This window comes from Triturus cristatus, chromosome 11 (assembly GCF_964204655.1).
Source record: "Triturus cristatus chromosome 11, aTriCri1.1, whole genome shotgun sequence".
Classification (NCBI taxonomy): domain Eukaryota; kingdom Metazoa; phylum Chordata; class Amphibia; order Caudata; family Salamandridae; genus Triturus; species Triturus cristatus.
Window position 1 is genome coordinate 1,152,398,810 of NC_140594.1, and position 24,469 is coordinate 1,152,423,278.

Genomic DNA, 24,469 nt, shown 5'->3' on the forward strand with positions numbered 1-24,469 from the left:
TACACACACAGATGTTGGAGTGGGGGGCGTGAAGTGCTTATTAGCGGTACACACTGTGAAAATGCACTAAGCGGTTCACTCATATGTCTGGATATTAGTTTACAAGGGGCCTGTAGCGGTTCCACTGCAAATGTATCCTGCCACCTGCAAGGTTCACCGGCCGCTGTGATTAATCCAATGTTTGGACAACTTTCAAATGGGAGTTGCCTCATGTTGAATGATAAGAGCTGCTGTGGCATGTTGCCAGGTATCCCATATCTAGTAATGGTTACTTCCAGGGTCACTTGCTGTATGCAAGTCTTGTTCCCCCAAATAGACACAGTCAGGGAGTTGCCTTTATGGCCTTCACTGAACATCTCTTCTATATGAATTGATACTTTAAGCAGAATAAAAGCCATTCTTTTACAACAAACCGTGTCTTGACTAAGACCTCGGCCAAAGAAACCTTTGATCTACAAGTCGCAAGTAATTCGGCTGAAATACAGGCTCTGTTAAGGACAAATTGCCCTACACATTTCACAGAAATGCTGGGACGTATCTTAAACATGTGTGATACGAGTGCTTTTGTGCATGTATTTAAGACTATGTGTTCGGGACTGTTAACACCTTTTCAAGCAGTCCTCGGAATCATTCCAAACTTCATGCACTCGGTGTTTGGTGGTCTGCCGCTAATTCTAGCACTCGTTGCAGGAATCCTGTTTTTATTCCTACTGCTACGCTATGGCAAGCCAATCAACCAGCGTCACTCCCAGCACCTTGGAGAATGCTCTCCTGGAAAGGAAGTGTCGTGAGTGCATAGTGCAACTATTGGGTTTACCTCGTCTATGAGAACTAAATACCACATGGTTTCTGTCGTTCAGACCAATCTGGCAAGATTGCATCTTACCTGCTCTACGCTGCCTGCTTTGCGGTGAACAATGCGTGCTAGACATCTGTCTAACACTCCAATCAGTCATGTCAACGGATATCGATACTCTGCTGGACCCGATAACGGCCCATGCTCTGTGTTTTCCCCAGAGGCTACCGATCCTGATGACGGCATTCATTGAGATCTCACAGTCGCAACATGCAACTGCTGAGGTACGAGATGGATCAACAGGCACACAGGTAACATCGGCAAGGAACACTGCTACTGACGATGCATCACATCTATGTGCAGTAAGTCTTCTAAACGAGGAAATCGACCTATCACCGACAACGGTAGACACATTTTTGTTTCGCCAGCATCTACAAATAACTTTTGATTTGGCTCACAGTGTGTCATGTAATCTATGAATTCGGCCTTAAAAAAAAAAATCTAAACAAAAGACTAAATTTGTAACTTTCCTACGATCACCCTTTTGTAAATATTGACTTTTTCTTTTATGGCTGAAAACTCTGCTTACAGTAGAACTATTCATAGAGAACAGACTTCTTTGAAACACTTCCAGGGACACATTGTCACCTTTCTTCGCATTTATGTAATCATGACATGAAATGGCTCTGAACTTTTTCCTTCCTGTAAAACTAGACCATTTCATTACATATGTGTATATGATTCGGTTCATTCATTTAGCATTCACTGTAAATATATGCTTAGAATGAAACATTGCTTTAATATGTACAGCACCTTTGCATTTTATGTCTAGCAAAGTTTTTTAACTAAGGATTCTTTTAGTATGCTTTTACAAATGTTTTTAGTGAACATGTGATACTCAATTTTATGTGTTTAGCATGTTTAGCATTTAGTAATATCGATCATTCGTCAATGGAGTGGGTGTGTGTTTCGATTTATATGCCCGTACATAGGTTTTCCTAAATCATGTCCTTATATAGGTACAATTCGCATTGCCCCTATTTGGACATAGAATCCCCGTCCTTATTTAGGCATTTGCCATGCTATCCAAATACAGGCATGGTCACCTACATCCGTCCATCCCACGTCACAACGAGCTCTTAGAAACCAGACCCTTAACTTAAGCCATCTGGACTTTCCCAAGCTAGGATTAATGATTTCTCCAAGAACTCATCTATTCTGCAGAAACTACTATTCCTTAGAGGTTCATCCATGGCGTCTTCCTCTGCCCGACTTTACGTCAATTCTAGCATTCCTAAGCACCTTCCAGGTATAAATATACCTTACCTTACCATGGCAAACCACGGCACGGCTCGGCACAACTTGACTGCACGGTTCAACGCGGCAAGTTCGGAAGAGACCATATCCTGGCCAGATGCTGTCATCCCTGCTCGCAGAGAATCCAGCTTCCAGTGTTCTGACTCCCTTCGCGAGGTGTTAAAGTTCGAGAACTGGAAAGAGATTCCCACCTCTCTCATTCTAAAGGTATGGAGTTGACAAGAACCTAGAGGGACTCTTGGCATACAAACTTAGTATATGCCATACTATAAGAAACAGCACCTACTCTTACCTCATACTACACTTAGGTTAGGTACACTGGGGTAGAACTATTTAGAAGCATCAGACGAGTATTCAATTTTTAGCCTGTGGTATTTATGTATGTATATATGAATATATGTCATATCTAAAAGACAATGCTATTGCAGTATTGTTTCTTCTTACTGCTTACGCTGCGCGTATTATATTTTGCTTACTGTCTAATGATTGTAACAGCTCATATCTCTTACACGAGAAAGAAGACTGTTCAATAAACCCCTTTTATTGAAACGCCCGTCTATCTATTCTTGTGTAACTCTGAAGACACTAAGCATGCACGATTGACTGAGTGAAACTGTTATCTATTGTTTCCACGATTCTGAGACGCGTTCCGATTCTAAGGGAAACAAAGTTCTCATGTTTATGCGGTTGTCTGAAACTAATCCCTTCTTGTTCATTCGAGAAGTTTCTAGTGACCTCTGAGTTAGTTGGCACACACAAGTAATTAAGTTTAATGTACTCGATAGGAGCATACTGACCTTAGTCCTATGCAAAAACTATAGTGTATATCATTCCAATCCGCAGAGCCTATAAGGGAAATAGGATCTATTCTACAACTGGAGGTACCTGGTAGGCTAGTTGACCCCCAGGAACCTCCAGTATTAAAGGGGAATTAATTCCTCAATTTAAGGGGGTAGGGCCTCCGGCACGATGCCGGTCTTTCTTTTATTTCTTTTGTTTAGATGGGGGCTGTGTGGCTCCCCTTCTTTTTGCTTGTTTTTGGGCCCCTGGGACCTCATCCCCAGGGTCTGACCCCTTAAAAAAAAAATCTCAATGGGAAGAGGGCGATGTGGGCCCCCCTCCCGTGCCCAATTCCGGCCCGGGGACCCCATCCCCCGGGGCATGGCCACATTTATTTATTTTTTATGAAGGGGGCTGCGTGGCCCCCCTCCTGAGGCCTTTTTTGGCTCCGGGGATCCTATCCCCCGGGGCCGGCCTTTATTTTGATTTATTTGGGAGGGGGGCCATGAGGGGGGCCGCTTGGCCCCCCTCCTGGGCAACTTCTGGCCCGAGGGACCCCATCCCCGGGGCCGGCCCTATCTGTTGGGGACTGTGGGGGGACCCCAATTCCCCCATGGTCCCGCCGGCTCCCCGCCTCACGCGGGAGCCGGCATTGCTTTTCGCAAGGGGAGCTGCTAACATGCAGCTCCCCTTGTGGAAATGCAATCTGGTTTGGATTTTGTAAGCGAGAGCAGTAAACCTGCTCTCGTTTACAAAATACAAACCAGGGTTTGCGGCTCCCGCCCTGCCATAGCAAACAGGAGTGTCCCGGGGGTGGGCACCCTGAGACACTGCAGGAGCCAGCCCTGGGGGTGGTGGTCCCCAGGGCCATGGAAGGCTCCAGGAGGGGGGCTGCGCGGCCCCCCTCCAACCTAATGCACAGATCGGGGAGGTGGTGGTCCCTGGGGCTCGGGGGTCCGTTACGGACCCCGCATTTGCATATTAGTGCCCCGGGGAGGTGGCGGTCCCTGGGGCATGTGGGGGGCTTGAGACCACCCACACAGGTTTCTTAATTTATAAAAATTGAAGCCCCAGGGGTGGCGATACCCGGGGCTGCGGGAGGGCCGAGTACCCTCCCGCACATAATTTTACGCAAGCCTCGGGGGTGGCGGTCCCCGAAGCTGCGGGGGCCCACACGGGCCCCCGCATATGTTTCTTGCCAATGCCCCCGTGACTGGGCCCACCCCGGGGCCTCAATTAAATGAAGCACAGGAGCCCGCGCTTCATTTTGTTTTTAACTTTCGACTGGATTCGCGACCCCAGCGCGAATTTCGCCTAATTTGTTTATTTAAAAAAAAATGCTTTTTTGGGCCCTAGGGGTCCTTGTGGGGCCCCCTGAGCAGGCCTAGGGGTCAGGGTGTTTCTAACCTGCCCCCTTTTCTTGTTTTTAAACATTTTGTTACTGTTTTCTTGTGACTCGGTTCTACACAAAATAGCTTCCACCACTTCCTGGTTTGGAGTGTTGACAGCCAATTAGAATAAAGCTCGTGGTCGCGGGGGTTCGCGAATCCACCGCGGCCATAGATACTGAAACTTTTATTTTTTTTATTTCTCAGCGACTACTGAACGGATTTACACCATTTAAAAAAAGGTCGCTTTCTGAATCAAGCACTACCTTTTTGCCGAATTTGGGGCAATTTCGTTAAGCAGTTCGTGCTGCAGCCTTGCCTAAAGTTTCCAATGAGAAATTTATTTTTTAACGGATTTACACCATTTAAAAAAAGGTCGCTTTCATATATATATATAGGTCATGTGAACAAGGCTTTTGATGAGCTGAAACACGTCATGGCGAAGAAGGAGTAAAACTTTATTTTGAGCACTTACTTTGGGTCTGTGTCCTGTTTTTGGCCGATAGGAAAAACATTTCATCTTTGCAGCGGCAGTTCTAGCAGGAAGCGATGATATATAGATATATATATATTCAAGGTACGTAGATGTGTAGTTAAGAATAGGAAATCTAGCTTTGTTTTCGTTCTATGGCCACTATCTTTCTTGACTCCGTTCCCTCCCCTTCCCTTGGTGCCCCTTCTATTCTCAATAAAAAGATCTATGTAAAAAAAAAGAATAGTAAATCGAAACTTATCTATTTGCACTTACCTTCTCGCTCTTTTGGTCCTCCATGTTTTTGACACGACATTCTGTCCTCACAACATTTTTGTTTCTGATTTTTTGTCAGTGAACCTTTATACCTTCAATACAGTCTGTGGTGTCTGTGGATTCACACCAGAGCACAGAGGCACCTACCTTATTTAACGCAGGTCTGAGCTGCCCATTACTGCCGGTAATTCCTTTGGTCATCTTTACACACACATTTAAGTAACTGTTTGCACACTTGCTTCAGTTTCCTTTTTTCTCAGTACTTCTAAAGTTTTCTGTTTTCAAAGCATAGCAATTGCCTCAATTTCCTGGTTGTATAATGCTCATACACAAGATCACACCCGAGTGTTGGTATGACAAGTGAAATTATTTATCATTGTTTTTTCTTAACCATGATATCTTGGCACTCTTTCAATTTAGCACAGACCTCATTTGCTTTTTGAACTATGAATGGCCGGACCCCAACTTGGCAACAAATGGCCAATACTTCAGCACTGAGGGGAGCGCAAATTGTGCACTGCATGTACCATGATGCAAAGGAGAAAACTTTTCTCGGTTATGATGTAGTGTCTAGCCGTGCCCTTTTCCCTGCCTAAACTGTTTTTCATGACCTCCTCTACCATTTATCACACATTCTTAATGTTCCTTTTTGTAAAAATTGCAATCCGGCCCATTGATTACACTTTATCCGGCCCCTGCCAGAGATTACGGCTCGAGCCGGAGAGTACGGCCCTAGCCAGAAAGTACGGTCCAGGTGCGGAGCACAGTATGGGTGCAGAAATTCAGGCCCAAGTGCGGACGTAAAGTTAGAAGTTGTAAGTGCATTCTGTGAATGCCAAAAGTAGTAAGTTTAGGATTTTGTCTCAGATTAGTTCTGTGAACCGTCCCCTGAGCCCTTAATGTATTTTGAAGTTTTCTTTTACGTATTTATAATTTCTGTAAAAGTTTGCTTCTTACCTCTGCTTAATGTAAATCGTTGCACCTAGGGCCTTGTCACAAATATGGCGGTCCATAGGACCGCCGTACTCATGGTGGCTGTCCGACCACAGCCACACTGCGGGCCCGCCTGTATTATTACAAGTGTGGCTGCCAGACCGCCATAGAACCTCTGCATCCGCCGGGGATCTACGATTCTGCGGTGGTCAGGGGCAGGAATATGCTGGTGGTGCCGCTGTGGCACCGCCAAGCATATTCAGAGTTCCCTGTCCACCGCCCTTTTCTTGGCAGTGAGCCTGCCATGAAAAGGGTAGCAGAGAGGCAACTCTGCTGCTACTCGTGGGGGTGCATGCTGGAGGCTAATTGCACACCCGGTCCTGCATAGTGTGGCATGCATGCCACACCATGTAGGAACGTGCTGCAGGGTGCTGTCACAGCGGCGGGGTGCATATTAGGTTCTCCAATGAGCCTACAGCCCACTGCCGTGAGACCACTGCGGCACCACCCGCACGGCTAAGATTTAACTCCTAATGCGGAGACAAGTGGCAATAGAATGTAATTCGAGTGTCCTGACCCGTCCGCACTGCACCAAAATGAAAGGTAGGGAAATGCTCCAACCTATTTAATTCGGAGGTGACAGCCAGCATGCAAGGGGAGTAAAACCACGGACTTTGATTTCACGTTTGACTTTGAAGGCTTTGGACGTTTCACAAAGTGGCTTAATATGAGGCATCTTAGGATAGATAGATAGACAGACAGACAGACCAGACAGACCAGACGGACAGACAGACAGACAGGCAGACAGACAGACAGATAGATAGATAAGAGGGAAGGGTGTAGGGGGAAGAGGGAAGATAATGGCAGGAGAGACGAAGGACGGGCATCGGTCAGATAGGTAGATAGATAGATGGATGGATGGATGGATGGATGGATGGATGGATGGATGGATGGATGGATAGACAGACAGACAGACTGTAGACACAACGCCAAAATCACGGCGATTGCGCCGGGAATAGAGGGGCATATCATAGCCTTTAGTATTTTGCTTCATTGACATGACCCACATACGAATTTATTTGTTCCAAAACACACTTGCCACCTATAAAAAGTGGGGAACACTCTTAATAGAATACGCACCTGTTGTGGGAGGATAATTGCTGGAGATATCCTTCCTTGATCTACTTTTCTTATTGGGGACAGTTCCCATGACTGGCCAGATATTGACATGATCCGAATTTAAGGGTCTCCCAGTTCTGTTTCTCAAGTTGCGAGATTTTTTACATATTGGACAATCCAAACCTTTTGGATCAACAGTTTTGTACTCATAAGCCTTGAAGAAGTTACAATCATCACGAAACACGTGTCGGCTGTTTCCATCGTTGCCAACAGGGAGGTTTTAAGAATAAGAGCTCTGTGGGACAACTAGCGATAACAACACTCTTGTAAAGCAATACATGTTTTTGTCTTGGATTGTATTTTGAATATTGGGTTACCATAACTTGAATTAAACATTGTTATTTGTAATTAAACAGAATTTTGCAGAATGTATTTTTTGGACTGGATTCCTGTGAGCGGTCATATTGTTTCTTAAATTCTAAACTGGTTACACTATTAAAAGTAGTGATATAAATTTTGGAGAGTCCCGAGGTACAGTTGTTCTGTTAAGACAGACAGATAGATAGATAGATAGATAGATAGATAGATAGATAGATAGATAGATAGATAGATAGATAGATAGATAGATAGATAGATAGATAGATAGATAGATAGATAGATAGATAGATAGATAGATAGATAGATAGATAGATAGATAGATAGATAGATAGATAGATAGATAGATAGATAGATAGATAGATAGATAGATAGATAGATAGATAGATAGATAGATAGATAGATAGATAGATAAAGGGTTTATATTTAGCTGCACTATACTTATATATCAAGGGTTTACACTTGCCTGTAAAATACTTGAATTTCTGTGGTAAAGGAATATGCGTAGTAAAAAGAATTGTGGTAAAGACACATTCGTTGTAATGGAGTCATTGTAAAGGCATTCGTGGTTAAGGCATGTGTGGTTCAGTCATACAACTCCCTACAAAGAGGTTGTGGTTGGCAGGTTTTGCTCCCATCTCTTTCTCCTGTCTGAGTTTCCATAGTTTCCAGTTCCTTCCCTTTCATCCTCCCCCCTTCCCTTAAACCTTATGTACAGTCTGTGATGTCTGAGGATACACTCCAGGTACAAAGAGGCACCTAACTTATTGGAAGGGGGAGGTTCTGCAGGTCTGAACTGCCCTTTACAAATCATCTCTTTGAAACATGGTAGGACTGAAGAGATGCATCTGGATACATTTTGAATTTGTGTAGCACTGATTTATATCTGCCTGATGCATTGTAATTAAGTTTGTAATTAAGGGGCATATTTACAAGCCCCATTCGTCAATGGAGCATCACTTTTTATGACTCCCCGGTGGCGTAGCACCATTTCCCATATTTTCAAGGTGGCACTAAGCCACTTAACGTGGTGTAACGCCACCCTGTAAACATGCCCCTTTCCGCCGCAGTCCTCTGCTGCAAAGGGGCATGCAATGGGTGCTGCAGTGGGCGTTCCACCACAACACCCTTTCTTTTTGACGCTGCCCCAGATTTACGAGGCTGAGGCGGCGGCAAAAACTAACATCAGGGAATACCTGGTCTTAGAATGGCGATATGTGGAGAAATGATTAAATTCTCCTTGCTTTTGCTCTTTCTATGTGTGCTGCATAATCACCCTTATTAATTGTTTATGTGCAGGAAGGTGCCACTTCCTCCACATAAAAAATCACCCCGGCAGCATAGGCACCCTTGCAACATGGCGGTAGTGTACCTGCACTAGCGCTAGGCAGCATTTTTTATGCCAGAGCTAGAGGAAGCACAGGGGTGTGCCGTATTCTTGTGAATACGGCACATCCTGGCATTTTAAAAATGTCAGAGCACTGCATTCCCAAATTTGGCATGGCGCCAATCTCCGACAGTTTTTTGTAAATATGTGCCTAGGTGTTGAGTTGACATGCATGTTGGTATGTTTTTACAAAATTATAATAAACAAAGGAAATAAAAACACAGCTTCTGCTTTGAAGGTATTTCCAAAAGACTGCAACCTGCCCATTGACCAACTCAGCTATGAGATGTCTTATTTGTGAATATTGGGGTGAACCGAAAAGAAACAAAATAATCTAATACTTCAGAAAGCCATCACAGGTACCTGTTGAGGTGTAGCTATCGTTCCCATCTCCAGAACCGGAACCGGAAAAAGCGAGGAACAAGTCATAAGAAGACTGACCCATGTAAGACACATCTGCTCTGCCACGTGATCCTGAAACACATAGAAAATAAATGGTAAACTGTGAAACAAATCTGCCAATTTCTGCAAATATCGTTCACTAGGTAAACACAGTGGTGCAGATTCACATCTGCAAATGCACAACTGTTTGATGCACCAGCATGTATGGGGATATCTTTGAACCCAGGGTCACACAAGGCTGAAATCATGTTGAGCCATGTTCTTAATTATGATGGTAGTGATACTGTGGCTCTGATCAAATACCAACATATTGACATGCTTACATCTAGTATACACACCGCTTCATTTCTTTTCATTTATCACAGCTTTGTGGTCACTTTTTTCTTAATAGAATGCCGTGCACCCGACCTGCACCCAGTGTGCAAGAAGCAAGAGAAGAGAGTGGGAGCATGAGTGCACATGTAGAGTAGGAACAACCAAGTGGGCCCACCAGTACCAACAGGGTTGACAAGATCCCAGTTAAGCTGCACACTCAGCCACACTGGCCCAACAAGTTGTCAGGCTCGCAATGCCAAGCCACTGCCCACCTGCCAAGGAGTCTTCGCGTGCAGACCACCACAGACAGAAGCAACAAGGGTGGCTAGCTTTGGTGTCCATGGGACTGGGACTCTTCTGGCCTTGGTGGTTCTAGAGAACCCCGAGAAGAACAGATGTATCTAGGTAGACAACTTTTTATTTACAGTGGTATTTCTGGTATCCAATGTAGTATTCGTGTGGTCATGCTGTTGTTGGTGGTAGCATTGGGGGTGGTGGTATTGATGGTATTGTTGTTGGTATTGGTGGTGATATTGGTAGTGGTATTGATGATGCTCCATTATGATGTTATTGATGGTATTGATAGTGGTGATATTGGTGTTACCCTTGTTGGTATTGGTGGTCATGGAGGTGTTTGTATTGCTATTGTATTGGCAAAGGTGGTGGTATTGGTAGGTTGTGGTCTAACTTCTGAGCAGTATTGGGGGTGGTGGTATTGGTATTGTGGTGCTAGTATTGGTGGTGCTAGGAATGGTGGGCTGTTGTATTGCTCCTAGGAGTATTATTGTTGGTAGTGGTACTGGTTGTGGTGATGAGATTTGTGATCATCATGGTGGGGTGATGGCATTGATATTAGTAGTACTGGTGGTGATATTGTGGTATCGGTGTTGTCATGGTATTGGTGGAAGTGAAATTCATGGTGGTGATGACATTGATGTTGATATTGGTAGAATTGTTGCCAGTTTTGGTAATGGTATTGGTGATGTCTGGTGGTGGTGGTACTGGCGGTTTGGGTGGAGGTAGTACTATTGTTTCTGTTAGTTGTATTGTTGGTGGTGTTATTGGCGGTCATTGTGACGGTGGTATTGTTGTGGTGCTGGTGTTATTGATTGTGGTATTGGTCATGTAGTAGTCGGGGTAGTGGTATTAGTGCTGATGGTGTTTATGTTGGTGGCATTGATGGCAGCATTGGGGGTAGAAGAACTGGAGGTGATGGCATTACTGCTGAAATTGGCGGTGCAGGAATTAGTGGTAATATTGGTGGTATAGGTTTCATAAGTGGTAGTGGAATCAGTCATATTGGTTGTGGTATTAAGTGATAATGGCAGCATTGGTGGTGGTGATATTGTGGTTCGGATGGTCTGACCCCCCCCAAGATTGTCACTTAATGTTATGAATAAACAACAAATATGCGGTGAATCTTACAATAAACTCACACCAAAAGCATTACAAAATACCTACTGAAGCAATAAATGATTTGAATAAAATATATCTTTTTAGAGGTAATGTAGCGTCTCATGAATTGTAATGTAAGCACTCCATAGGAAGTGGAATGATACTCCAAACACCCAATAGCATGACAGTGAGAGATAAATATTCCTCTGGGCTGACCTAAAATGTCAATTGACATTGTCTGAAGCCAGTGGCTGAAACAGGCTGATTGACACAATCCAACGGTTGAAACGCGTTGACCCAAACCCCCTTCATGAATTTTGGAAGCAACAGGTCTTGCAGAGTTATCCTGTGAACCCAATGCTAAAAATAAACTGAACAAAGAGCAAGGTTGGACAGCTTATCTAGTTCCTTAGATCAGACATTGACCTTGTATTTTGCTATACCTTACTGTCATAGCCTTAGTTTGGCATTTGGAAATTAGACAAGTGCGAAACTCAAAGAAGGATCTCATACCCTTTGACAAATTTTCATTTATGCCTTTGCAGAATGGCTTATCCGTGACTTCAACCCCGATATGAAGATTTCGCTCCCACCTGATGACTACATTGCTTTGCAAGTACCCACTTACCCTAACGTAACCTTGACTTTTAGCAGTATGGGCAGACATTCTCAACAAAAAAAACTCTTTTCTTTTGGGCAGTTTCCCTTCGTACCCTACACATTTCTACTCGTTTCGCCAGGGCAAGACTAGTATTTCCCTGGTCTTAATTTTGGCGCTGCCCCATATTTACATTATTATTATTATTATTATTATTGAGTCTTGTATAGCGCGTGGTTACCCTTGGGCATCCCAGCGCTCAACCTATTAAATATGGGGCAGCGTCAAAATCAATGGGTGTTGCGGTGGAACGCCCACTGCAACACTCATTGCCCTCCCCTTTCACGCTAAGTATAGAGTGAAAGGGTGCCTTATTTACGAGTCAGCGTTAAGCCATGTTAAGGTACTTAACACTGCCTTGTAAATAAGGCGAAGCCCCTATCGCCACCACAATGCCTAAAAAAGTGATGTTGTGGTGGCGATAGGGGCTCGCAAAATATGCCCCATAGTTCCCTTACATTTTGTGTGACATTTCATGATTCTGTGCTGGACTGGAAATCCTTCACATGAAATGAAACTCAGGGAGTTGTTCAAATTCTTATATATTTGTATATTTTCCTAAACTGTTTTAATACTTTTCCCCAAATTTTTGAATATTCAATTTAATTTTATGTTTTTAAAATGTTTCTACTAATTTCACAAATAAATGTTAATGGGTGCTTATATTATTATGGGGTAGTGAATATGATTCCCCACACCCTTGATGCATGCACCTTCCCTAATGTTTGCCAGAGTGGAGATATACTTGTAAACATTACCACACCCCACTCTCCCACCCATCTATGCACTTTTCCCGATGTTTGTTAGACAGGAGTTAGAATAGTAAATCTAACAACTCCAGAAGCATGAACTTCTTACAATGTTTGTAAGATTGGAGTTAGAGTAGTTAATATGACCCATCTCAGTTTCTACACTTTACCGCCTTAGTTGGACTTGAGTTAGAATAGTAAAGTTGACCTTTTACATGTCTGCACTTTGCCCAATGTTGGTTAGACTTGAGTAGTAGTAATGTTTATTAGATTAGATAGGATAGTAAATTTGACCCCTCCAACAAAGTTTGAATTTCTCTCAATGGTTGTATGATTGTAGTTAGAATAGTATAGTAAAATCTTTCTTTCCTTGTTTTAATAACTTTGTATTGGATTTAGACTGTTAAATGGTACTTTATCATGAACGTTTTAAAGACTATTTTCAGTATATTTAATTTTAAAGTATACATTTTTCACTTATTTTACTATTTTGTTTTTTAGTTATCTGCTATTTTTAAAATATTAATGTTGTTATATATTTTTAAAAAATCCATATAACGGTTTAATAGATTATTTTTTAGTTGTTAAAATGATTCATGTTCATATTGTGTGTTATTATTTACTATGAATTAATATAAATATATTTCTAATTCAGAAAACACTTAGATGAATAACAAATGCATTACAATTTCTTATTTAATGTTAATTTTTGTATTAGTTAATAAAAACATTTTAAAAGCAAAAGTATTTGCAATATTTCTTTGCTTAGTTAGCAAATTATTTTGATATATTTGCATGCTATGTATTTATATATATATAATATATATATATATATATATCTATCTATCTATATATACATTTTGTGCTGCCTCTTATCCTGAGAGCGTACGATATTGACTTGTTTGTTGCTTTGGATTTCGTTTGCCGGCACGCTCCGCCGGTGTGTACGCCACCCTCCTATGGGTCCCAGCACTTCAGAAGGAGCTCTTGTACCTTGTGGATTCTACTGAGGAGTGCATTTGGACCGGCCTTTGAGTGGTTTTGTTGCTGAGGATTTGTGGAGTCCGGTGATCGGCTAGTTTCACATGAAGGTAAGCCTGCGTGCGTTCGTCCGCCCACTCTGTGAAGCAGCAGTGTATCGTGTCGGTGGACGCGGGCCTCTGCGGCTCCCCTTGAGGAAGCGGCGGTACGTGCAGCTACTGCCGCTGTGAATGCCGTGTATCTGTTAGGTGTAATTATCTAAGAACTGAGTTACGAGGATTTGTGCCCGTGGACACTCAACTTTTGGCACTATCCCTTATATCGCTGGTTTAGCAGTATATCACTGTTATGACTGGAACTCTACGCACAGACTAACTTTTGTTTACATCCTTACTGTGCCCTTATTGTTCTGGGTAGAGCAGATACTAATTGGTGACTGGAGATATGATATTTGGACTGCAGGAAACATTTATTCTTGGCTAAAGCTAACGCGTTGCTTGTATCATACTCGATTCAGGGAGATGGTATAACATGGATACAACTTGTTAGGCAGAGGGAACTCTCGATTTTAGAGAGGGGATTAGAGGCAGTTTTCAATTGTTTATTATTTTTCCAAGTGGAACACACAATGGAGGAGGGGACGGAAAGGAGAGCGGCTGCTCTGGTGTTATTCAGTAGAAAACCTACTTCCGGTACTAAAGTAGGAACAACCAACAAAGCCAATCCTACCATACAACCACTTGAAGAAAAAAGTTAAAAAACTAGAAAAACTTAAAAGAACTGAGACGTCCAAATGGTGGGAAGCTATTTCGTTACAAAATTATGTGGACCAGGCCACGGCACCCAGAGGACTCAGAATATTTATAACACCTACTTATGAAGCACTGAACCCCAAGATGCTTGAGGAATGGTCAGAAAATTCAACGCAAAGTTCAAGAAAGATGTTAGATTAGAAATATTAATTAAATAGGCATGGTCAGATAGGGAAGAGACATTGAAACACATTAGTGATATTATGACGGAATTACAACAGATGGTGGACCTAGAAACCCTGAACAAGACACTGGAACCTATGAAATATAGACTCAGGAAATATGAAGAGGAAATAAAAGCAAGAAAATAACGGAAACTGAATAGAGACTATGCTGATTATGAATCAGGAAGAATACTCACTTTCAGCAGAAAGTACGACCATCTATATCTCAATCAAGACATTCCTACTGAGACAGCCATAGAGAAAGGAATCCCAGAAGTCACAGTGAATTCGACTATAAGTGACACAGAATCAGATATTTCGGGAGACAATATTTCAGATGATTAACGCAATTCCAGACAAGAGAATTTTTTTAACGAATTCCGAGTCCTACGGAAGGATCGACAGAAAGCAAGGGACAATCCTTCATCGAGAGGACGGTTTCGACGATGGGAACAAGGCCGAGGCCAAGAAAACACCAGAACCGTAAAAAGAGACTCCAACAACGTTGGCAACACAGGCAGAGGAAGGGGCGACATGGGAAATCGCAGGACACGCTCCAACAAGAACTATTAATGGATACTGAGATGGTAAATAAAACTATTGTTAATCTCTCCAACAGACTGATGTCCGATGTAGAGAAACGGACTCTGTGCTTGGGACTCTCCTTTTGCCCCTCCTCTTCTTTCAATTACACTAATACTCGTATTGATGTTTTTAAGTTTGTGAGAAAGCTCAAACTGAAGAAATGGCACACTTTAAAAAGATTGGGATATTACCATGCAAAAGACATCAAAGATAGGGACAAAGATAGTCATCTCCAGATTAGTGATGTGGACACTCTGATTACCTTAGTGCAATTGGAACAGAACATAGGAGAGGGTAACAATTCGGTTAATGACACACAAACACTTGAAGTCATGAACTTAGAACATGACGCGGCGGCACACACTGACTTTAAGGTCAGATCCACTTTTGTACCTCCACTCCCACATGACAACATCGACACATTTCAAGACTTTACTGTGAAAGCACTCAGAGATTTGAAACTCAAAGCCACTAAACAGCGGAGATACATTACCAACAATCTTTCTTATTCACAAAGACAGGCTCTGAAAGATCTCACCGAGGACGCCAACATTGTCATCCGTCCTGCGGATAAGGGTGGCAATGTGGTTATCCTCAACAGAGTTAATTACATTAGTGAGGCCTCTAGACAACTTGAGGATAACAGATCCTATACACATGTCACCCACACTATTTACAATGAAAGTATCATCGAAATTTGGGATAAATTGATAACGTGGGGAGATAAGGGTCTTTTGGTGTGGGAGGAATTTTGCTATCTGAAGAATGATCACCCCAAACTTCACTTCCTATACTATACCTTCTACCCAAAATCCATACAGACATGGTAAGACCACCAGGGCGCCCTATAGTGTCCTCTATAGGTAGCGTCACCGAACATATTTCCAAATATGTTGATCATTTTTTGAGGGAATTTGTTATGCAATTACCTAGCTACACAAGGGACACAAAAGATTTTTTGTGTCGTATTGAAAATCTTACTTCTAGATGTCCAGTCCTTCTATACTATTATGGACCATCAGCAAGGACTCTATGCTTGTGATCATTTTTTACAGAAAAGATCACTCAGGTACTGAGAACACAGCAAAATGATCATGGAAATGACCAAATTCTGCCTTGAGAACAACATTTTTGCCTTTAATGGCGCCCTCTATAGGCAAACTACAGGTACTGCGATGGGTTCTTGCTTTGCTCCTAGTTTTTCCAATCTCTTTATGGGCTATTGGGAGGAGGAGATCTTTTCCAGCAAGACTTTTGAGGAGGACCTCCTGAATGTCATCATGTGGCTACGCTGCATTGCTGACTTGTTTATCATCTGGAGGGGTTCTAGAGATGAGGCTGAAGACTTCATCAAGAAGTTGAATACCAATAAGTACAATATTTCCCTCTTGGGCAGTATTGAATCTACCAAGGCAGAATACCTTGATGTTTGCCTTACCATTAAAGAAGGGAGAGTATGTACTTCTCTCTTTCGTAAGGCAACGGCAGGTAATATTGTCCTACATGCCCTCAGCAGTCATCCAGATGCACTCAAATGGAGCATACCATATGGAGAACTGCTGAGGGCCAAACGGAACTGCAACAACCCTGTGTACAAGAAAGTGAAATCATTATTGGGAGGTTCAAAGCAAGAGGTTATCCGAATTGGGTCTTGAAGAAAGCCACATAGAGGGCGGCGGGAGTTGAGAGAACCCAGACCTTACAGGACAAAGAAGTTACAGAATCTGAAGGTGTATTGGACAATACACGGTTAATTCTAACATTCAATTCTGACTCACAAAACGTTAAACGCATCCTAGCCAGGTACTGGGACATTCTGAAAAGTGATGGCATTATAGGTAACAGCATGACAGAGAGACCTAATGTAACATATCAGCGGGACAGGAACATCCGAGATTTGGTAGTTAAAAATGACATCAATAACTACCCCAACACTGCTAATCTTGGCCTCATGGGCTTTTTTCCGTGCGGCCTTTGTAAAGCATGCAAACACAGCAAATACAGAGGAAGTATTGAATATGGGGGAGTTATTAGGAATATAACCCAATTCCTCACTTGCAGCACTACCTTTGTGATATATGCTATCGAATGTAGTTGTAAACTTTGGTATATTGGGAGCACCACATGTGCGGCCAAGAAAAGGATTTTGGAACACTTGAGGGCTATTAACAACAATGATCCCAAATATCCTGTGGCTCACCACTTTTACGACAAACATTTCTCCAATACAGCAGAATTAAGCTACATGATCCTTGAACATATTCCTAAGAATCCGACAGGAGGAGATAGGGTGCTCACACTTAGACAGCGGGAATCAAAATACATCATCGAGCTCCAAACTAAACACCCGGGTGGGCTGAACATGGACGAGGAACTAGCAATACATTTAAGAGGAAGATGTTAATTCCTAGTATTGTGTTTTGGCTCTCTGGTTTTTCCTGTTTTTTCCTGTTTTTTCCTGCCAACTGTCTGTAATGTTTCGCTGAGTATGGATTGGCTATAGAATCTGCATCTATATGCATTACTGTATATAACATATTTTTTTCTTATCTTAAGAAGAAGTAACACATTCTATATGTATATTTTTGCTTAATGGAATTTTTTTTAATTGAATTTTTTCTTCATTACTTTTTCTTAAACAAACTTTCCGCCTCCTCCCCCTACTGTGGGATTTTAGAAATGATGTTTAGACTCACTAGGTGAGTTTTGCTAGATATTGTGTTATATGTTGTTAACACTTGTTTTTAATTCTTTTCAGTTTTTTCTCTTTTTCTCTTTTGCAGATGAAAAGGAAGGGGCCCTTGCACTGGTATTCACTTACACGGGCAACCTACCCTTTTCACCATTTGCTTTTCCGGTACCTCACTCTGCATTTTTGGAATTTCACTTTAGTAGCTTTTTTGGTAACATTTGAATATTGTGCACACAAGACATTGTGATGTTAGGTATTGTACTATGTGTGGCCTGTTTTATCAACTAAGGCTGATTATAGGGTAGATATGATGTACATGATATCATCTGTGATTTGTCTGACAGGGGAGTAATTGATAATGGCACTGACTTGTATATCCATTAGTATATGTCATCCATGCGATCTGATAAGATACAATGTGCCCTTGTATTTGACATGGGAGCTGGGTTCACCCCCCTTGGTACTATAACCGCTTATATCAGATGTTCTTTCACAGAAGTGCGCAGTCATTCCAGGATATTATGTCTAAATCGAGAGTTAGGACTGTTATAGCGTAATAACAGATGTATTTTATTCCAGCCCTGTGAGACAATGTTCAGCCCCGAACAGTTTGCTTAGAACAGATACAATATATTATGATACGATATTCGAGAGCCGGGTTGGAGATTACGTTGTATTTTCTCTCTATAGGGCCTCCGCACTGATTCTGTGTTTTTCACGCATACATCGTACAGTTATAGCAACATGATCAGTTGAATTAGGCTTTTTCTGTACATTTCCGCATTTAAATCATATGCACGGCATTTATGTACTACCTATTATTCACTGAAGACAATTTCACCTGCATATGGCCATTTGTGGTACGAATTTATTATCACCAACAGGGCTTAAGTCGTGTGACAAACTTTTTAAGGGAGGTACAAACCAATGCAGCTGGGATGGACACTCGAATGCATTCTCTTGTTTATTAGACTTTCACGATGTGGACACTAGCTATGTACACTTACTTTTATGTAACAAGCATTGTCTTTGTGATCATTACAATACGGCCGCCAGTGTTACGGATTTGTCCTATGTTGATATCCATGTTTTGAACTCGTGTTTAACTTTATTAGTTACCTGTTTTGGTGTGTTCTTGTCACGTGATCAAGGCTGTTAGCAGTCGAAACGCGTTGTGGATTAAACTTGGATTCTATACACTTTTGTGCTGCCTCTTATCCTGAGAGCGTACGATATTGACTTGTTTGTTGCTTTGGATATATATATACATACATACACTTTTATTACTTAATAATAAAAAAATTCGTTCATTTTACATTACATTACAAAAATGTTAATCACAATTAACTGCACAGAGCTCAAATAAAATATCTATATTTTGAACAACAATATTCTGTTAGTCGAATTTTGGAAACTTTACATTTTATGTAAGTAGAGTAGAAGTTTGTATTGTCAGTATTTTTGACAGCAATATATTTGTACCACAATATTTTCAATATCTTGGAATAAAACGACTTTCAGGGCCACGATAAATGTTTAGTTCCAAATCATTCACTGGAATTCTTCTAAACAGAAAAAAACGTATTTTATCTCAGGGCTTCTGCACCCTCAGGCAACGCTAAGGAAGTTCCACAGGGACAGGCAACCTAAACTGCAAGACAGTGATCCCACATAGACCAGTGGATGGGAAGGAGACATGCTCTACCAGGACTTGAGTGAAATGCTGCAATCCAGATGTTCAAGTCACTACTGGAAAACAACACTCTACAACAGTGACTCAGGCAGGTAGGAATTAGTCAACCTAGCAAGCAGAGTCATATTTTCTCCCTTTTTCCTTTTCTCTTCTCACTCTCTGTTCTGGCTGTTTTTAGCAGGATATTTGAAAAAAGTAAAGCAGTCAATCATTGGCTTACCTAGCAAATCCTAATTTAATTTCTTAGCTCCCTAATCCCAGTTTTGCAGCAAAATGATAGTCTTTCTATCCTGCGGACTACACAACTATTGGAGACTTTTATCGATTTGAAATATAAAATGGTGAAACTCTGTATCAACTATGCAAAGTTCTCTCCGGCCTTTTAGTTTCACCCATGACACTTCGGGTTCCGCCCACTCATCGACAGAGCAAATCTCTTCCTCATAGATAATACTAAACCCAGACTCCATGCAGAGCCTGGCCACACTCAGTCTGCTGGGATCCCATCTCTCTGAATCAGAAACGTGTTAATGAAGCATATCCATACACATAAGTCTATAGCTGCACAAGGGATTTCCTCCCTTGTCTCTTGGGAACTGTGTGGCAGCTGGCAGACAGAGCCCAACAAAAGCTTTGCATGGATGATGATCACAGTAAATAATATTCATTCATCTTGGAATGCACTTGAGCTGAGTTGAGGCAAAATATATATTTCATATTCCTAAGACTACTATAGATATTTTAGGCAATATGATTTAAAGCACCACTGATCAAGTGCAAAACAATAAAACCCAAAACCAAATTAGAAAAATAGGGTGATACGTAGTAAAGAAAGACAATGACACTAAAATGAAAACGATCCAATAAGAGGAAAGAGACACGTGCATTTTTAAAGTTTTAAGTAGGAATAGCACCAAGAAGCATAAAGTACCAATGATAGTCAATGGTTGTGATGGACACGAGCCTGGGGGAAATTTGAGGCTGACAATGATGGAGGGCGGGTCGGTTACATCAACCAGGTGCGTTCTAGTCAAAGATTTTACTGTCTGAATTTAAGTCCCAATCCACCACAGGATTGAACCTCTAAAGCCCCCCAAGACCTCAATGAGGAACTCAGAGACTCAGCGGGTGTCAGGCAGAGGCCTAGCAGCAGGGTCCAGTCTAGGTCCTTTTGCCACTGGTCAACTGGAAAGTTGCTGGAAAGGTGTCCTTGTAGCTCTTACAGGAGGTCAGCCTTTTAACCCTCAAAGTCCATTTCTTTGTCCTGGTTAGGTCCAGTCCTACAGGGCTCTCCTCAGGTTGCAAACAGCAGATTCAGTCCAATTCTGATCTCCCTCAGGTCCTAGAGTGTTCTGAAGTAGGCGAATGGAATAAGATAGTGGGTGAGAATGACTCATGGACAGCCCTTAACCCATGAGTACTCACAAACATTTTCAGAAGGGAACTGTGGTCTGTGGCATGTCCGAATGAGGCATGATGCCACCTGGGTGAGGATCGGGGAGTGTAAGGTGAGCGTAGAGGAAGCGAAGCATGTACATGGTGTGGACAGTGAGCTGTAGAGTTATTTCGAAGCTCAATTAATATATTTCCTTTGGCTTTGACTCCTTAATTGATACTATACCATACAGGTGGGTGAGCTACAGAAGGCTCGAGCCAAGCTTGAGGCAGATGCCTGGCTCGGGCACAGCTGAAGCTTCACTTGGATCCTTGAAAGACAAACCATTAACTGTTGATGTAAAACATCTGAGGGGAAGAGGTCTGGTGGCTGAATTGCAGAATGTAAAAATAGAAACACTGGGATCCATCCAGGCTTCCCCACTTGACAAAACTGTGTGATCTTAGACAATTGCTTTATTTCACTTAACTCCTTTTTCTTCATTAGCACTCATGAGGGTTCCTTGAAATACATGAGTTAAGGGTGTGTGCTGTACAAAACCTCCTCTTGTATTTGATTTAATAAACTATAATGTTGTTCCAAGTATAATAAAAACCTAGGCCACCCAGAGGGTGCACGTGACAAATGGCTTGCTTCTTTGTTCGTGAATGCCACTGTTGGCAGAACGGGAGGAGCCATGATTATAATCTGATATACTAAGGTGAAATGCTTTTGCATGTTAAGTCCACTTTTTTGAATTTTGAAGAGTTTATCAAATCTTTGCATATTTTGTGCACAATTTCTTTAAAAAATGAATGTGTTACTAAAGATAGGTGGTGCGTGGCTCCTTCTTTGCTTCTTTTCCTTAACTTTAATTAGTGTGTAAATATAGAATTGACCATTTTTCTGAATGTTAGTGCCCTCTTCAGTTAACAGCAGCCAATTGTTGCTGTTCACCAGAGAACCACCTAAAAATAAGTCAAGAGGGCCGCAAGCGTCCCCCAGGTGATACTTTGAGTATGTGTGCCCTAACCTATTTTGTGCATTTTCAAGATGGCGAAAGACTTCAGACACACAAAATTTAAGCTCTGAGGCCTCTGGTATGTGTGTGGGGAGTGCGCTTTGTAATCCTGGTGTCCGCCCATATCTAACACTAAAATCCAGTTTGGGGTAGTCACTATACTCACAATAAGCCCAGAGCAGAAGTCTGGTAGAACAAACGTAGTGGTTTTCAACAACCAGCCACTGGAGTTTATTTTGACAGGTTGAATTGCAGCCTACAGTGGCAGGCCGAAAGCCATATGTTATACTGTCACTGTAGTGGATGGCACAAAAAATGCTGCCATTCACTAGCCACATTTAACTAACAGTTCCTGGGTACATTTTGTACTATATACTAGGAACCTATATGTAAGTTAAATATACCAATTAGGAATATGCCAATTCAATCATGTTCAAAGGGGACCGCCAGCACATTACTACTAGTAAGTGGGGTAAGGTACACAGAGTTCTAAAAACCAGCAAAAATGTAGAGGTGAAAAAAAGAAGGTGAACATGCACAACAGGCGGATTTCCTATAACATGTATGTTTGCTCATGTGATTTACCACTACACCTAGGTATAACTCTACACTTTTTTGGTATTCACCATTTGCGAGTGTAGAATTAGACCCAAATGTAGGCATGTCTCCACCCCCTTAATTCAGGGGGTGTAGCCTCCTCTAACAGGATTTATCAGTGTAAAGTTGCTACTTGTAAATTTGCACGTGTAGAGGAAAAATTATTAGAGGTATTATTGCATTGTGTCACTTGTGTATCTTATTCATGAGTATCTTACACACTCATGTGAGTGCAAGACATGGATGAGTAAGTAAGATACACCAGTAAGTTATACCTAATCATCTATGTTATGGTGTTAAATTCATCTGAATCCGTCATCTCAATGTAATTTTGTAAAATAAAATAAAAAATGCTTTCAACAAAAGTTTTTAAAATAAATTAGCCACAATGGAACTATAATCCATACAAAATACAGAGGGGCAGATTTACGATGAAAGGGACTCAGTGCATTCCGCAATATTTGGCTGCACTGCACTGAGTCACTTTCAAAGCACAGGGATGCAACAAATTTACAACAATATGTCGCATCTGTGTGCTTCCCCCTGCACTGGCTCACAAACTGCATCCATACGCCGGCTCAGGCACCCTTGCACCATGGTGCAAGGATGCCTGCATTGTGGGGAGATTGTTTTTGTGCAGGAAGGGGCACCTTCCTGCACAAAAACAATCACTACAGGCATTTTTCTCTTTCAACGCGTGCTGTAGAATGCAGCACGCATTGAAAGAGGAAAAAACGAGGAGAAATTATACATTTCTCCTCGTTGCGCCTCCCTACGCTTCCCCTGAGGCACAGAATTCACACGCATTTGCAGATTTACGATTCTTCGTAAATCTGGAAATGTGTCTGGTTCCATGGGTGTTGCGTGGGAACACCCACAGCAACACCCTTGGAACGCCCCTTTCATGCAAAATGCTGCGTGTAAAGGGGCCATATTTACAAGGACAGGAAAAGCCACGCAGGGTGGCTTTTCCTGTCCTTGTAAATATGGAGCAGTAAATGCGCCACCAGTACGACACAAAAAGTGATGTACTTGTGGCGCAGCGGGCTTGTAAATATGCCTTATAGTGGATGTGATTTACATGTGTAAAAATATAAGTTGCAACATGATAACTATGTTATACATCAAATTTTAAGAAAAATACCATACAAATGTATTGCTATATATATACACACACACACACATATATATATTTATATATATATGATTGATTATATTGAAAGGATTATTAAAATATCAATTGTATGTTGTATTTTAATTAAAAAAATTTACAGGAGGAGTAAATTATGCAATGATGTGCAAGTCCAATTTTTTTTACAGCTGTTCACAAAAGTCTAAAAAGATATTTACAAGGTTTTGTAAATATCAAACCATGTTTAAAGAAACATAGCTAAATAACATTTTCACACTTCAGGCACTGTTTTTGAGTTTAGTAAGGTGTCACCTATGTGTGTTTAAACAATTTAAATTATTGCTACTTTTTATATAAAAGTTTAATTCATTTTTAAATTAGGTTTGTCAACTCTTAAAATCATAAGATGATTATTTATTCATTATATATTTGTATATATACATATATAATATGTTTCCAATATTTAAATTAGATACATAATTTAAATATTGAAAAGAAAAAAATAAATTAATTTAACATTAGTTTCTCCGCTGTGCTATTTCATTTCCTAGCTCCAATGTTTTCTTTAGGAGTGTGTTGCAGAACCTTGAGTGGCATATAGTACTTGATTCATGTCAAGACTGGGCTGGAGTTCATGTACACCTGGTTTGACACCTTTAGGGTTGTAATAGCTTCAGAAATGTAGTTTGCGATTAGCAATGGTCTTACACTTTTGTGGGTATGTGTTTGTATTAGCATGACACTTCCCAAACCCCTCCTTAAATTTCTCTAACCCCAGCCATTTAGTAGTAAGTATTCCATATTTTCCAGCCGCACCTCCTTGTCATTCCCACATTTACTACTGAAGCTTATGGCTATGTATGTGAAGACTACTGCCACCATGGCGGACATCTCCACACAAAACAAATAGGAGAGGTGGAGGCAGATTTCTCTGGCCATAGATTTGTGAAAAGCATTTAGTTCTATGTAAGTTGTACTACTGAACTACTCCTTTTGATGGTACAAAATGCAGTTTGTGAATAGGCCAGTGTGACTTTATCCTCTTCTGAGGTGGA

The 24,469-nt window shown here is 41.5% G+C and overlaps 1 protein-coding gene across 1 annotated transcript in view; it reads right to left on the minus strand.

The window, feature by feature from the left end:
• The window catches only part of LOC146788620 (uncharacterized), a 447,327-nt gene that overhangs the window by 407,068 nt on the left and 15,790 nt on the right, over positions 1 to 24,469 (minus strand). Inside the window, exon 2 of the mRNA XM_085635787.1 lies at positions 9,207 to 9,317. Coding sequence (XP_085491913.1) covers positions 9,207 to 9,317 — 111 coding nt within the window. The remainder of the gene's footprint in view (positions 1 to 9,206; positions 9,318 to 24,469) is intronic.